At 40.6% G+C, this 16,039-nt stretch overlaps 2 protein-coding genes across 5 annotated transcripts in view; one reads left to right on the top strand and one right to left on the bottom strand.

The window, feature by feature from the left end:
• Positions 1–2,201: 2,201 nt before the first annotated feature.
• On the top strand, positions 2,202–7,902 carry gpx3 (glutathione peroxidase 3). Its single transcript, XM_088344116.1, has 5 exons — positions 2,202–2,382; positions 5,583–5,733; positions 5,809–5,926; positions 7,262–7,361; positions 7,437–7,902. The coding sequence occupies exons 1-5, from the start codon at positions 2,296–2,298 to the stop codon at positions 7,656–7,658; spliced, it is 678 nt and encodes a 225-aa protein (XP_088200242.1). The 5' UTR covers positions 2,202–2,295; the 3' UTR covers positions 7,659–7,902.
• Positions 7,903–10,619: 2,717 nt separating this feature from the next.
• tnip1 (TNFAIP3 interacting protein 1) overlaps positions 10,620–16,039 on the bottom strand; it is a 29,385-nt gene continuing 23,965 nt past the window's right edge. For 2 of the 4 annotated variants that reach the window (XM_088343464.1, XM_088343465.1), the window contains exons 15-18: positions 15,941–16,024; positions 14,692–14,892; positions 14,399–14,486; positions 10,620–11,904 (exon numbers count right to left, since the gene is read on the bottom strand). In XM_088343464.1, coding sequence (XP_088199590.1) covers positions 11,750–11,904; positions 14,399–14,486; positions 14,692–14,892; positions 15,941–16,024 — 528 coding nt within the window. In that variant the 3' untranslated portion in view covers positions 10,620–11,749. The remainder of the gene's footprint in view (positions 11,905–14,398; positions 14,487–14,691; positions 14,893–15,940; positions 16,025–16,039) is intronic. The other 2 variants (XM_088343466.1, XM_088343467.1) reach the window with 2 other exon arrangements.

Genomic DNA, 16,039 nt, shown 5'->3' with positions numbered 1-16,039 from the left:
AGTTAATATGAGTTTGACAACCCTGATACAAACAAACACATCAACATATCACGCAATACCTACTTATTTGACAGAAATACAACCTATTTATTTATTTTTGCATTTTTCATAATAGTCTGTGGTTTGCAATCATTTGTGGCCTTTGCAGCCCTTTGAGACTCCTTGTGATTAATGGCTATACAAATAAACTTGACTTGACTTAAAGTGATGGATATTTGAGTCGTTTGAAGGTCACGTTAATATTCAAATGTGTCAAAGATATGAGAATTGTACCCATTTAAATTTGTACAAGATATTCAAGTCAAGTCACATTTATTTGTTTAGCCCTTAATCACAAAAGGTTTCAAAGGACTGCACAGGCCACAATTACACCATCCCATGATTTGAAACCGTCATGCGGGCAAGGGAAAATACAAAACTCTCAACATGAGGAAAATGAGAAACCTTCAGAAGGGGCTTCACAATTGGTAATCCCCTTCCAGGATGACCAGGGTGCAATAGATTTAGCATTGGGTAACAATACACGAAACATAAATAACACCAATAAGAAGCTATTTGTGTCTTCATTACCGATGAGATTCACCTGTGCCCGCTCATTTGGCCCCAACCGTTGCGGGCTCTGATTGGCTCCCTGTCACTATTTGAACCCTGTCCTGTCAATCCCCTGTTGTCAGTCCGTCTGCGAACCCCAGTGAATATTAGGCAAGCCTTTTTCGACCCTGACTCCCACCTGTCCCGTTTTTTGCTCCCGTCCGTCTCCATTTTGCTCCTGACCACGTCTGTTCTCTCGTCCCGGCTTACGACCTTTTTTTGTCCCCGGCTACGTCTACTCTCCCGTTCCGGCTCATGACTCGCTTCTGACCACGTTTTTGCTCTCCTGTCCCGGCTATCAACCTTTTTTTCCATCCCTGACACCGCTATCGCTCGCTACAGAAGATTCACTATCGCGTTCGGAGCACAATCCGAGTACGAGAACGACTTGCTTCCCGCATCCAGCGAACACCGGATCGTGGGCGCAGCCCTTCCTCTTCCCTTCAATAAAACTTGTGAGAAACGTAACACGACTGCATACCTGTCAACCTCCACGGCTCTATGCCCGTACAAACTGTTATATTTACCTGTACAAAATACAAAATAATCGTACACCATATTTTTTTTTTTCGGAATGATGCATGATGGGAAATCCCCAGGCGTCAGACGCATGCGGTTGACAAAGTTGCGTTTTTCCGTACAGATTTCCTTGTAAGTTGTACTCGTCTTAAAATGCATAAAAAACGTACTTTGTACGGCAAAACCGTACAGGTTGACAGGTATGCAACTGGGTCCTGTTTCCGTTCTGGTCCTGACACATTGGTAATATGTAAGAAATATACAGGGTTGGGTAGGGTTACTTTACCTGGATTACTTTCAATTACTTTCGGATTACTCCAATACCATATATGCTAATAAAAGACAAAAGAAACTAAATATGAATGAAATGATCTGCATTTATATAGCACTTTTCAAGTCAAGACTTCCCAAAGCGCTTTACAATATGCTCCACATTTCCCAATAGCGGCCTTGCAGCCATTTAAGGCGCTAACCTGCTTATTGGGGGTATTAAGGGTTCAGTGTCTTACCCAAGGACACTTCAACATGTAACACGGACGAGCCGGGATTCAAACTGGGATCCCTTGATCCCAGGACGAGCGCTCTACCTCCTGAGCTACTGCTGCCCCTAAAAATGAATAAAATGATGGCTCACAACACGTGGTAAGCTTTCTCTCCTGGCTTTGATCTCCGGCAAAACTCGCATAAAATGCAACAGAAACAAAATGAAAATAAATCCAAACAGCTTGCCGTTCCATGTATTCCGTTACTCCCCAAACCTGCACAAAATTTTGTCATTTTATTCATGTTTAGTTTCTTTTGTCTTTTATTAGCATATTTGGTATTGGAGTAATCCAAAAGTAATTGAAAGTAATCCAGTTAAAGTAACCCTACCCAACCCTGGCAATGTATAATAACCAATCACGATGAAAAAGGATACAAATGTAATATTTTGCCACTAGATAGATAATTACATAATAAAATATTCAAGAAACTTAAACTGAATTACAAAAGAGTATTATTTTTATGAAATAATTGTACTTTTATTTTTAACCCGATACAAACTTGCTCCGCCCTGCGGCCAATGACGTCACGAGTGGGCGTTCCATCCTCATGACAACCTGCTGCAGTATTCAAACGTCCACGCAAAGGAAACACGAACATTTCTTTTCCACGGAGGCAAGAAAGAAAAATTAGGTGGCCGAGATGTGGAAGTGGAAGCCGCTCCCTCCTTTGATTCTTTTTCTTGGCCTGTTGCAGCCTTGCCACGCCGAGGGAATCCCTCTCACGCAGGTAAACAATTGCGAAAATTTGTGAGTTAAGTTTCCGGTAATAAATAAAAAGGCATGTCATTACTATTAGTATATGTGTCCTTTTTTTGCAAAACGTAATCCATTATTTAGAAAAGATGAATTCACCTATTTTTTTTTACAATAATGTCTATGTTCCCGCATTAATCTAAACTCCAAAAGTAGATAAGCCGCAAAATCCACCTGTTTTTATCCATTTCAGGGCGCATCCATTTTCCACTTTCTGACAAGTGAAAATAACATCCCAGTTGCACAAGCTAATGATGAATATCAGTTCAGGTTCAGAAAGAAATTGCGCTGTGATTCCTGAAATCTTGAGTAATTAACCATTGAAACTCAACGTCTTTTATTAAAATATGAAATTAAACTAATTGTTTTTTGCCAAATTGTTGCATGTGCATACCTGTCAATCTCCAGGGCTCCATGCCCTTACAAACTGTCGTATTTTCCCTTACAAAATACAAAAAAGTCTTACACCAAACGTGTTTATTTATGTAGTTTAACATGTTATATTGTACATGTGTTTCGATATATCATGTATATTGTAACATTATATACAAAAAATGCTCGACATGAATGCGGTTTATTATTAAAAAAAGTTCAAAAATGAAGTCGCTCGGACGTTCACTGTAGAGGGAAAAAATACATGCAAATATAATTAAGTAGAATAATTTTTTTATTTAAATTATCAATTCATTTTCTCCATTAAATTATTGTTGGTAATATACTGATTAAAGGGATCACCACAAACCTTTTTTTTTTCATTTTCTCCTTTAATACTTCCTTTTTTTCTTAACTTCTTTATACAACATAATAATTCTTAATATAATGTATCAAAGCAAGTGAGCCGTTTGAGAGCCGGCTCTCTTTAATGACGTGAGCCGAAAAAGCCGGTTCGCTAAAAAGAGACGGACTTCCTTTCACTACACAACTACGAAATGAAGTCCGAGGCGGCAGACGCATGCGCGCAGTAGCATCAAACCGCTCGCTTCGTTTGCAACGGGAAAAAAAACGATACCGAGATAGAGGCTACCGCGGCGAACTCGTTTGACTTGATTGATTTGCCGTTTTTGATTGTCGGTTTATACCAGATGGTACTCATAATTGACGAATATGCGCTTTTTCGTACAGATTTTCTTGTACGTCGTACACGTCTTAAAATGCATTATAAACGTACTTTGTACGGCAAAAACGTACAGGTTGACAGGTATGCATATGTTATAACTAACTGGATGCGAACGCCTCCACCACCACCACCTTTTTTTAGCACCCGACCCTTTCACATGAAGCTTTGTCTGACCCAAAGACAGGCAAAAAGGGATTTCACAACAAACTGTTTTGGTGCTGGGTATAAATATATTCCTGACACGCTATGAAAATAATTCTTGATCATTGAAATGAGTAATTATCTTAAAATTGGGTTTATTGTTAAATACTTTTATTATTGCTACTAAATTTTTCCCCACAGCCCCTTCACGAGAGTGTTTGTGTTAACAATGTGCTTATTCTTTCGTTTACATTTTATTTGTCATGTAAATAAAACGTAGTTTGTTAGAACCCACTCAATCATTATCCATATCAATGAACTGAAATATCGATAATTTGGTTAAAAATACTATATGTCTAGAGTATTGTTTCCTTCATGGTATATGCTAGACAATATGAGGTTATTACGAATAAATTCGGGTGGGAAACCGTGACCACTACCTGCCTGCCGGACCGGTAACCACCAAATTAGATTCTGAATTATCCATCCATCGTCTTCTGCTTATCCGGGGTCGGGTCACGGAGGCAGCAGCCTCAGCAAGGAAGCCCAAACCTCCCTATCCCCAGCCACTTCATCCAGCTCATCCGGCGGGATCCCAAGGCTTTCCCAAGCCAGCCGAGAGACATAGTCTCTCCAGTGTGTCCTGGGTCGCCCACGGGGCCTCCTGCCAGTGGGACCAGTGTTCCCTCTAAGCTGCGCGCGTGCGCAATTGCGCACTGCTCGCACATTCTCGGCGCACAAGAAAATCTAGCCAGCGCACAAAAATGAGGGCTCAAAATGACTAATTAAGAAGCGACTTAAGTCAAAGTTACAGTGCATGAAGGAAAAGATACGCGGGTTCCCCTGACGTTGTGTCCTAAATGCCGTATTTTGAAGTCGAGTCGAAGGAGAACGAAGTTGAGTAAAGTTAGTAGAGTTTGTCAGGGAACCGGCTTCTTCGGCTCGGCTCACTAAAAGGAACCGGCTCTTCCGGGTCCTAAACGGCTCTTCGGGTTGTTTTTGCCTCTTTAATCCCAACGTGACCAAATATTACGCAAAACTATGCACAAATTGACTTAAAGGAAGGGTGGAATAGAACAAAAAAAAAAAAAATGAAAAAGTAGTGAAAAGCTGAGAAAAAAAAGAAACAAAAGGAAGAGAAAAAAGAAGGAAAAATTGAGAAAAAAGACAGAAAAAAAGAAAAGAAAGAAATGTAGAAAAAAATTAAATAGAGAACAAAACGAAAAAAGTAACAGCTCGGAAAAATAAACACAATGAGATTTTTTTTAAAGGAATTTTTAAAAAAAGTAGAAAAAAACCACGGAAAAAAGAAAAAAAGGTTTGTGTTGCATTCAAATAATTACCAATTATATCGAGTGAATCTTGTTGCCAACATTGTACTTCCACTAAAAATGTGATTAAGGACAGTTCTGTATCTTACAACCGACTAAATAAGCCCCCAAAAATGTTAATATTATGCAACAAAATATGTCAGGAAATAAAAAGAAATGGATATCTTGTGAAAGAGTTGTAAGAACAAACGGCGTTTGTAGGCCGTACAACCTTTGCAATAGTACATGAGTCAATTCATTCAAAAGAGAAAAATAATTTTGCAAAATGTTACTTGATGTCAAGTTTTGGACATGTTTGATAATGGATTAGTTGCCACACTTGGGATTATGGTTGCTCACTGTTGTTTCAAGCGCTGCTCACCGACTTTGTGTGAATGCTCAGACCCGTGGAAAATTACAGGGAACATTGAGTGGGACATGCCCAGAACACCTCCCGAGGGAGGCGTGCAGGAGGCATCCTTATCAGATGCCCCAGCCACCTCAACTGGCTTCTCTCAATGCGGATTCCGAATTAAACAAATATAAATGAAAGCAGTTTCCTCTCCATATGAAACCTATAAAATGACACCGCTCCAAATTTTGCAGTGGTGCAACCCACCCCCTGATGCAAACATCTACAAGTATCAGGCCAAGCCCCTTAATGGCAGCGGCGCAGTTAGCTTGAGGCAATTTGCCGGGAGGACCGTCCTCTTCGTCAACGTGGCCACGTACTGAGGTCTCACCTTCCAGTACGTGGGTAAGTGAATGCACCGAACATAAAATGGACCTCAGATTTTCTCCGGTCATAACATAATTCTGCTTATCTGTGTAGAACTGAATGCACTTCAGGAGGAGTTGGAGGTTCTCGGGCTCACCGTTCTTGGCTTCCCTTCTAATCAGTTCGGGAAACAGGAACCAGGGCGGAACAGTGAGATCTTGCCAGGTTTAAAGTAAGGAAATGGTTAAATGGTTTACTGTAATCCCTTGCTACTTAGCGCTTCAAATTTCGCAAAAAAATATTCCACGGTCCATTATCCTCGATTACAAATCGCTGAAGATGGGCGGATCTATGTGAGGCTTGGCGACTATCTGTCCACCAAAAACTGAACCGCACTCGTTCATCCAAGATCCATTATCTCCTTTGGCATTTTGCAGCGAGCAGGGACTGACAGAGGGCAAATTTGTCGGCCCTGGCAGCTCTTTTTGCTGTTCTGTTCACCAAAAAGGGAATTGTCCTGGTACGGCCGCAACACATTATCCCTCATTGCATATTGCTGCTAGTGGGAATGACAGACTACATTTTTTGCCGGGCTCGGCAGCTATATTTTTGCTATTCTTTCCATAAAAAACTGAACTATATGCAGCCACGGTCCATTATCCCCGATTGCCTATAACAGGACAGGCAGAGTGCTCTTTTGTCGGGCCTGGCAGCTCTTTTTTGCTGTTCTGTTTACCGAAAACTAAACAACACTCATATATACATTAGCCCCGATTGCATATAGTTGTTAGTTTGGGTAGGCAGAGTGCATTTTTGTCTTACTTAGTGACTCTTTTTTGCTGTTCTGTCCACCAAAAAGTGAACTGCACTCACCCATTATCCTCGATTGCTGTAAGTGGGGATTGGCAGAGCATATTTATGTCAGGCTTGGCGGCTCTTTTTTGTCGTTCATTCCACAAAAACAGAATTTAATTCGTGAGTTCACCATCTATTATCCCTAATCACATATTTCTGCAAGGGGGGACCGACAAAACGCATTATTGTCTGGCCTCGCAGCTTTTTGTAGTTTTTGTGTCCACCAAAAACTGGACAGCACTGGTGCGTCCGTGATCTATTATGCCTGATCGCATATTGCTGTGAGCAGCAGCTGGTAGAGCTTATTTTCGTCAGGCCCGGCAGCTCTTTGTGCCGTTCTATGCACATAAAAAGTGGACAGCACTAGATCCATTATCCCCAGTTGCATATAGTAGCTGATGGTTATTATGCCCTTGATGACTTTAGACATGAAAATCTACTTTTACTGGACTGCAATTGAAGGTTATGGACGTCAATAATTCATTTTTCTAGCCATGCAAGAATGAATTACTATGTTTTTCTGAGGAGTAATTTGATAGATGTGAAGAGGAGTTTTCTGTGTTTATTCGACTTTGTACAATCAGTCCTTGTTTTAGTCCCCATCTCAGGTTCCCTCCTCCGATCCGGACTGTATCGAGAATGGAATTCAGACCAACCTCAAGGTCGAAGCTCCCTAAGTGTTGAAAGGTTCTGATAAGCTTTTGAATTCCAGGCACGTCAGACCCGGCAACGACTTTGTTCCTAACTTCTTGCTGTTCGAGAAAGGGGACGTGAACGGGAAGGATGAGCAAGAGCTTTTTACCTTCCTCAAAGTGAGTTTTTTTCCCATCGTCACTCATCAGAGACAAATTTCCTTGACGTCACCCGTCCACCTTTCGTCCCACCAGAATTCCTGTCCCCCGGTCGGAGACAGTTTCGGCGACCGCACCGACAGGCTATTCTGGGATCCATTAAAAACAAGCGACATCAAGTGGAATTTTGAAAAGTTCCTGGTGGGACCCGACGGAAAAGCCGTGATGCGGTGGCACCCGTCCGTCCTAGTTTCCGAAGTGCGGGCCGATATCCGAAGATATCTTCTTCAGCGCTACACGCGGGAAGTTTTCAAATGAGGTTGTAGTCAAGTGGCTGTGAATTGAGCAGTTTCTTCAACAAGGTAGCACGGTGAATGAAGGAGAGGTTCCAAAACGGAAACATCCGTCGAGCCTCTCCGGAATCTTAGATCAGAGGTCGGCTTTTTCAGTGCATTCGAGCCGTCTTGCTATCCCACGGAGTCGTGTTATTTTGGCAAATAAGGAGCCGCTGGTATTTACAGCCTCCATTTCAACGACCTTTAATAAAGCAATGTCAACACTCGTCTGCTGTTTCTTATTGGAATGGAGATGATGTGAGGTGGGTGTGACGCCTCAAAATTAATAGTGCTCAAACAAGAGTCATGGCTCAGTTCAGGGTTGGGTAGGGTTACTTTAACTGGATTACTTTCAATTACTTTTGGATGACTCCAATACCAAATATGCTAATAAAAGACAAAAGAAACTAAATATGAATACAGTGATGACTCACAACACGTGGTAAGCTTTCTCTCCTGGCTTTGATCTCTTTGATCTCCGGCAAAACTAACATTAAATGCAACAGAAACAAAATGAAAATAAATCCAAACAGCTTGCCAACATCATTTTTGCCGTTCCATGTATTCCGTTACTCCCCAAGCCTGCACAAAATTTAGTAATTTATTTTCATATTTAGTTTCTTTTGTCTTTTATTAGCATATTCGGTATTGGAGTAATCTAAAAGTAATTGAAAGTAATCAAGTTAAAGTAACCCTACCCAACCCTGGCTCAGTTTTTCCACGTCATGAGCTTTTACAATCTAGTTACAGCCATATCTTGGTATTCGAATGACTGTAGTCGACCCAAAAGTTTGATTTTTGTTTTGATTAGATAAAAAAAAAAAGGATCGCGAACACGGCCTAGCACAGCAGAGTGAGATGGCCATCTACCTTGGCTACTCTTGCCTGGTCAGGTAGCATCATTTCGAGGGAATCGTAAGTCTGACAACACGTTTTGAGAGTTTATTGTGATTTAGTGTTTTCTTACCTTTTACGACAAAAATAAGTCCCAAGAAATTTAATAAGGGGACGAAAAAGAGGAATAAACGGTAGATATGGCATCAAAACCGTTGCTCAAAGAAACAGTGAGTGGTTTAAAATAATTTTATATTTTTATCTTTATTATGTATAAATTAAAATAATTATTGATGTTCAGGTTAACATTTTATTACTATTTTGTAATGCGTAGAAATGTATACAAATAAATACCAATAGGTTTTATGGGGAAAAGTGTTGGGTATTAGATTTGATTTATTGGTCCTCTTAGGGAAATTCACTCCCACCGACTGTAGCGGGGAAAAACAACAAGCATTACATTATAAACAACAGCGGAATGACAAACATACATGACAGACTGGATGAGTCAGCTGGGCCTGTTTAGAAGGGTGTTGGTAGCAGGGATCAGGCTTTTCCCAAGGCTGGGCCTCCTGAATCTTATTGTCCTGTATCTTTGATACTGTGGACCATATTACCTTACTAGAACGGTTGGAAAAATGATTGGTCTCTCAGGAACCGTCCTCTCGTGGTTCAGATCCTACCTCTCAGATAGGGCGCACTGTATTAAATATGGTGAAATGACATCATCTGAGCCCTTTAGTGCAACCTGTGGTGTTCTGCAGGGTTCAGTACTTGGCCTCCTTCTTTTCAGCATTTACATGCTTTCATTGGGTGATATTATTCGCAAGTATAAAATCAGCTTTCATTGCTACGCAGATGACACTCAACTATATCTTCCGATGGATAAATCTGCCACACTAAACTGCTAATTTGGAGACCTGCCTCACTGAGATAAAAGAATGGATGTTACTTAACTTCTTGCGCCTTAACTCTGAAAAGACCGAAATGTTAGTTATTGGTGCATCTAAATGTCGTGACTTGTTCTAAAAAAACTGCTATGAACATTGACAAATGTAATATCACCCAGAGTGACTGGGTCAAAAATGTAGGTGTCATATTTGACCCCGATCTGTCCCTTCAAACACATGTGAAGAATATTACTAGAACATCTTTCTTCCATCTTCGCAACATAGCTAAAATTTGCCCTGTGCTGTCTCAGTCGGATGCCGAGATTACAATTCATGCGTTTGTTACCTCCCGTCTCAATTACTGTAATGCTTTTAACCAAGACAAGAAAGTTCGATCACATTACCCCGATTTTAGCTAATCTGCATTGGCTCCCTGTTAGTTTAAGATGTGATTTTAAGGTTCTGTTAGTGGTATACGAAATCATGCATGGACTCATAGCTTTCAGATTTAATTTCCCCCTATGTTCTGGTCCGGAGCCTTCGCTCTAAAAATGCTGGTCTACTAGTGATCCCAAGAGCCAAGAAGGGATCCGCAGGTTCGAGAGCGTTCTCAATCCGGGCCCCTGTGCTGTGGAATGCTCTTCCCCCCGAGATTCGATCTGCAACCTCAGTGGAAATGTTTAAATCTAAGCTTAAAACACACTTCTATTCTAGAGCACATGAATAACCTATATTTTGTCAACAATATCTGTGTGTCTGTGTATTATTTGCCCTCATGTGGGTTTTAGATCAGGTGATGGTGTTTTAATAGTCTGTGGTTTGCAATAATCTGTGGTCTGTGCAGCCTTTTGAGACTTCTTGTTATTAAGAGCTATTAAAATAAACATTTATGGACCTGTTTTGTCTGAGAGGTCGGGTTTGGGCAGGCCGATGATTTGGAGTACATAAGGTCTTCCCCCGGTTTATTTTTTTCTCAACGTAGTTTGCCTTTTTCCATGTACGTTTCTTCCTTGTTTAGTACTTTTAGATGTTTTTTTTTCTTTTGCATTTTTTCAGTTGATTTGTAATGAATCCAGTATATATTAGTTTTTATAGCATTAGAGATAATAAAGATCTTGATCCAAATATTGACATTCTCTGAGACATTCCTGTATTAGTCCAAAACTGTCAACCAGGTAATGTTTATCGCTATAGCTGATAAATACAGGGAAAAAAACATGAACATTCAGAATAGATTTATTAAGCCAGTCAAATACAAAAGGTCTCACATGTGCTTTTGCCTACAGCAAAACAGGAAACAGGTTGCAAACCAAATACAAAGAATACCTTTACAAAAGTTCACAACGTCTCTTTTCGCTTCCCACCAATTCGGTTCTCGGTTAAAAACGAAGCTTTTATTTCAGGTGCTGCGTAATTATTCAAGCCCTTCATCAAACTCAACCTCAAAAGACCTGATCCGCAAAAAAAAAAAAAAATCCTAGTGAAAATTTTGGCCTTGGTGTAAATTTGAGACTTCAAGCATAAAGTGTTTGAAATCGGGTATCTTGTGTTGCAAGGCAGGTTCTTTCTAATAACTTAATCGCGATTCAAAGAGGGCAACAAAGGAATATGTCACAAGATTACAAGATAGTGGTCCAAAAAAAAAAAAAAAAAAAAAAAGTCGGCAAAGTGTTTAATGAGATTAGGTCCGTTATCATGGCGTAAAGAAAGGCCTGTGGTGTTAATGCGTTGCGTCCGACAAGAATAGCTACAATTTATCGGGAATACACTTACAACATTGAGCAGCGTTACTAAAAGACGATGATTCACGCGGATCCGATGCGACTATCAAAACAGCGGGTTATGAATAAATAAACAATCACAAATGGTTTTGGGATGATACGTCAAAATCAATATCCCCCCGCCCTCCCTCAAAAAGAGAAAAAACACATTTTTGACCAGGTACACATCAGGGACGTTTCTATCACATCGATGTACTGCAGACGTCTTCTGGAGTCGGTTAACATTTGCTTTGGAGATTGAGCCGTTGACCTCGTGTTGGAATGGACACCGTGTGGCCCGTGTGAATTGCTAAGTCAAGTTCTTGCAGTTTCAAACGTGAACAAATGGCGATCATTGAGAATCCAAAAGGATTAAACCAAAGAGTTTGGAATTATGATATAGATATATAAAAAAAAACAGAAAAGGTTCATGTTTGTATTCAGAATAGCCGAGTGTTGCACAAATAGCTTTATAAAACGCAAGTATAAACAACATTACAATAGGATATCTACAGTTTCAGTAGGAAAATGATAGATCAAAACACACCTTTCCAAATGAAAACAAACTGGTTCCATGCTACGACCCGACTTCAGTGCTTCCCCGGGTCGATATTCTGTCGCTCCCTTTTCCCAAATCCTACTCCTGGTGGTGGCGCTGTTGCTCCCCCTCCTCCTCCTCCTGGTGCTCCTCCACCACCTGCACCACCTCCTGTTGCTCCTCCTCCCGTCGCCGCAGAAGACTGATCTGCGGGTTCACAAAAAGGCCGACTGTAAATTTATGGATATGGCCCAGATGTGAGTTACATTTACTCAGTTCCAATAACTTGAGTAAGGTTTGGGACATTTTGTACTTCTGGGAGTATTTTTGAATCACTATACTTTTAACTTTTATTTAAGTAGATTTGTGAAAAAAAAACTGTACTCTTACTCCGCTACATTAGGCTACATTGAACCAGTTATTTAAATCCCCTCCTCGTAAGTACATGTCTGTCTCTGCTCAGGCGCATTTATTTGGTCAGACACCTCGTTTCTTTTATTTAGATTTGACCAGTGACCCAAACCTCTACCAGGTGACACCTGTGAGGAGGGTTACTTTTTTTTTACTGTACTGTATGTGCCAGTGATTTTCAACCGCTGTGCCGCGACACACTGGTGTGCTGTGAGAAATGAACTAATGTCGCTTTTTAAAATTTTAAATCTTATAAAACATTTATGAATCATTTTCTGCAAATATGTCATTGTCATGTGTCTGTGCTGTAAAAACTGGGGGTCATATAAATTACATTGTAATTAAGCATACTGTTCAGTGTCATTTTATACCTTTTTTGGTTAGTAGTGTGCTGCAAAACTTTTCCAATGTGAAAAACATGCCCTGGCTCAAAAAAGGTTGAAAAACACTGGTATGTACAGTGCATATAGCTGTAGCCTCACACACACATTATATATGCATACTGTGATGTGTGTATATATATATATATATATATATATATATATATATATATATATATATTTATATATATATTGTATATACACACACACACATTTTTTTCCCTTCACTCCACAAAGGGTTCACACAAATAAATTGAGTCCAATGACTTACAAGAGTCCCACAGAAAGCGCAAGTACTCCTTTATAAGGGGTACTATGAAAAAATGCCAAAATCACAGCCTTTGGTGCTCCTGGGCGGGTAACACAAGCAACACTTGACAAGCTGGTGCTGAATTATGTGTGTGAGGCCAACTAACCGTTTTCTGTGGTTGGGGCACCATCTTTGATTGAAACCTTGCAACCTCACCCACTAATGATGAGAAAAACATTGTGCACAAGAATACAGTACTTGAATTTACCTTGATTATTTTAAATTAAGAGTGATTTATGGAAGAACTTTGATGATCTGATTGAATGGTTGTTTAAAAAGAACAACAACCAAAAACAATAAATGAGATGCTGCTACAGTTACTCAGTACTTGAGAAGCTTTTTTCACCTAGTACTCTTTGGCTTAAACTCAAGTAATTACTTGTTTGACTACTTATTACTTCTACTTGAGTCACATTATTCTGAAGTAACAGTACTTTGCTACTCTACTCACCTATGATAAGACCAACTAAGACATCGGCTGGCACCGTCAACAAGGAAGAACCGCTAATGGCCCCGTGACTCATGCAAGCTAATTACACTGCTGAAAGCATTTGAAAAGTATTTTAATGAGCTTCAGAGTGCAGAGGAAGGTCTGCAACGTGCAAGGACCAGACAGAATGCTAATGTGATGAGTCACTTTAAATGTCAAATATTACAGAATCGTCCTGCCTTTAACAATACAAAATAGTGTTTATTGAAATATGTATTGATGAAATAGAAAAGCATGTCTGTGGCATAAGTCATGTTATAAAGTGAGATACAAATAAATGAACAAATGAAAGGATAATTCAAAGTTTACATGCAATATTATGGTATTATAGATTGCTGGGATGGGCTCCAGCACCCTCACGACCCTACTGAGGATAAGCGGTGCAGCTAATGAGGTGAGAGATATTTGTTTTGTTTTTTTCAATATTTTTACCAGGGATAAGGAAAGCGTTATCCACAGACTACCATATGCTTTTTTCCACACAAATATTTTACACGGCTGGATTCACTACACTCACGGATGTAAGGGGACCATGGTTGCGTAGTATCATCAAACGTGATGGCTGCAAGACAATGTCTTTGGTAAGCTACCCCGGCTTTATATTTTTCAGGTATCTTGTTTCAAACTGATCGTGATATTTCTGTGACGAGTACTTTTAAATGGTCAGCATATCTTGAATCCCAAGAGTGGAATGACATATTTCAGTGACTGGTGACATTACATCTGTTTGAGTCTGAGACACGCAGTCGCTTCTCAAGAGTCTGACAGCGGCCTGTCAGATCGTTAAGGGGTTAACCAAATTTGACTGACCTATCTTACTGTTTTGTGTGTTTATCAAGGGGATGGTGTCATTGTATCCTGTGCAGGACATTGTGATTAAGAACGATACAAGCCAATGTGACATGACATTTCTACTGTAGCACCTTATAATCTGGTGCGCCTTATGTATGGAAAACATATGACAAAAGACTATTTTTGGGTGTGCGCCTTACAGTAAATGATTATTGAAATGAAGGTTGGGAGGTAATGCATCAAAGTGATGGTTGTCAACCGCCGCTAAACTAAAGAAAAAGAAATGAAGGTTCTTGTCAAACTTATTCCCCAGCCTACCTGAATTATCTGGTGCCGGTCGTGAACTTTCCCCCACTGCTCGACCTCCTCTGGGCTGTAGAAATGACGATGACTGCCATGGAAAACCCTGAGAACAGACGACAAACTTCATCAGTCTAAGTAATATTCAAATGTAATTCAAAGCCATCAAAAAGCACCTCAGCCCCAATCTAGCCTTTTCACTAAGTATAGATTAGACCTCATTCACCGTTTCCTCCAAAGAATTAAAAAGGCAGGAAAGAGAGCCTAGTTCTGTCACGGAGACAACCATAGGGACCTTTGAGGACCCTTACCGGGTTAACAGGCTGGAAGTCTCGTAGAGGGGGCGGAGCTGCGGCGCCTGCTGCATTGGGCATCCTGGGGTGGAAGTGCACGGGCCAGCCCTCCAGGCCCGGCGGTCCCACCTGCACAAAGGGACCACAGTAGGGGGGGCTCAGCGGGCCGTTCACTGAGCCTGATGTGGGGTCTGAGGGACGTCTTTCCCGATGCCGCCCCTACGAGGGATCGCAAGATCAAATGATATCCCTAGCCTAAAATCGGAGGGATTTCTTCCCCGATGCTGCCCTTGCGAGGGATCGCAAGCTCACATGTCATCCCTGGCCTATACAGGCTCGCAGCTGAACCCCAAATGCCCTGGCAAGCATGGCAAGTAAACTCAGGCTCTATTGACTGCACGCAATACACCCCATTGGTCACAAGAGGGCGCTATTCGTGAGCTTTGAATCATGCACTTGGGGCTTTGGCACATGAAATGGGCTATTATGGGAGAACACGCCTGTCAAAGTTTTCCCTATATTCTATACATTTTTTGATCATTTATAGACGTGTACGCCATACAACAATTTCATATATGATAATGATATAAATGAAGAAAACAATATATTTTTTTGTTAGACCGATCTCGTCTTGCCCATTTTGGCTCATAGACAAGTTAAAGGATGAATGGGAAGATTACCAGCTGCCACCTGATGCTCTCATCCCTCAGAAAAGCCAAGATAGAAGACAAAAGAGTATTTTTGGCCACACATATTTAAATGACAATTTTTTAATCAAGATCTCTTTCCATTTCCATGAATTCCTTACTCTTACGCCAACATTGAGTTTTCGGCGATGTGAAGAAAGTACATACAGAGTTATAGGAAGACAATGGGTACTGATACTCTGACATCTTTGTTGCAAATTTGACTAAATTGTGACAATTTCTGTTACAGAGTAAAAACATCTAGACTGGATGAAGGCTGTGAAATCCTGCACTGCTACATACAAAATGCAACCCTAAATATACTGAAAGTGTAGAAAGATGCTGAAAGAACTGTTTTGTTTATTTGAAAAATAAACTTGAGTGCACTAATCATCTTTATTTTAATTTTACATAGCTTGTCTAGCTGTGAGTAAATAGGTGTCGTGTTGTGTTTGTCAGGTTGAATATTGCTTAATAACAGGGAATAGTAATCATTAATGAAGGGAGTAATTGGCAGAAGTTGACAGGTATGTGAGAACCTTTATCCCACTAGGTTTTGTCAGTGATTTTTACACACTCACCTGCTTGTGATGCTGCATCTGCAGTCTTTCTAGTTTGCAGCGCTCGGTGTGTTCCCGCTGACATTCGCTCTGCGCCTGATGCAGCTGCAGGACAACACA

This window comes from Urocampus carinirostris, chromosome 9 (genome assembly GCF_059441175.1).
Source record: "Urocampus carinirostris isolate Australia breed hairy pipefish chromosome 9, RoL_Ucar_1.0, whole genome shotgun sequence".
In the NCBI taxonomy this organism is placed as follows: domain Eukaryota; kingdom Metazoa; phylum Chordata; class Actinopteri; order Syngnathiformes; family Syngnathidae; genus Urocampus; species Urocampus carinirostris.
This window is presented reverse-complemented; position numbering and strand designations above follow the sequence as displayed.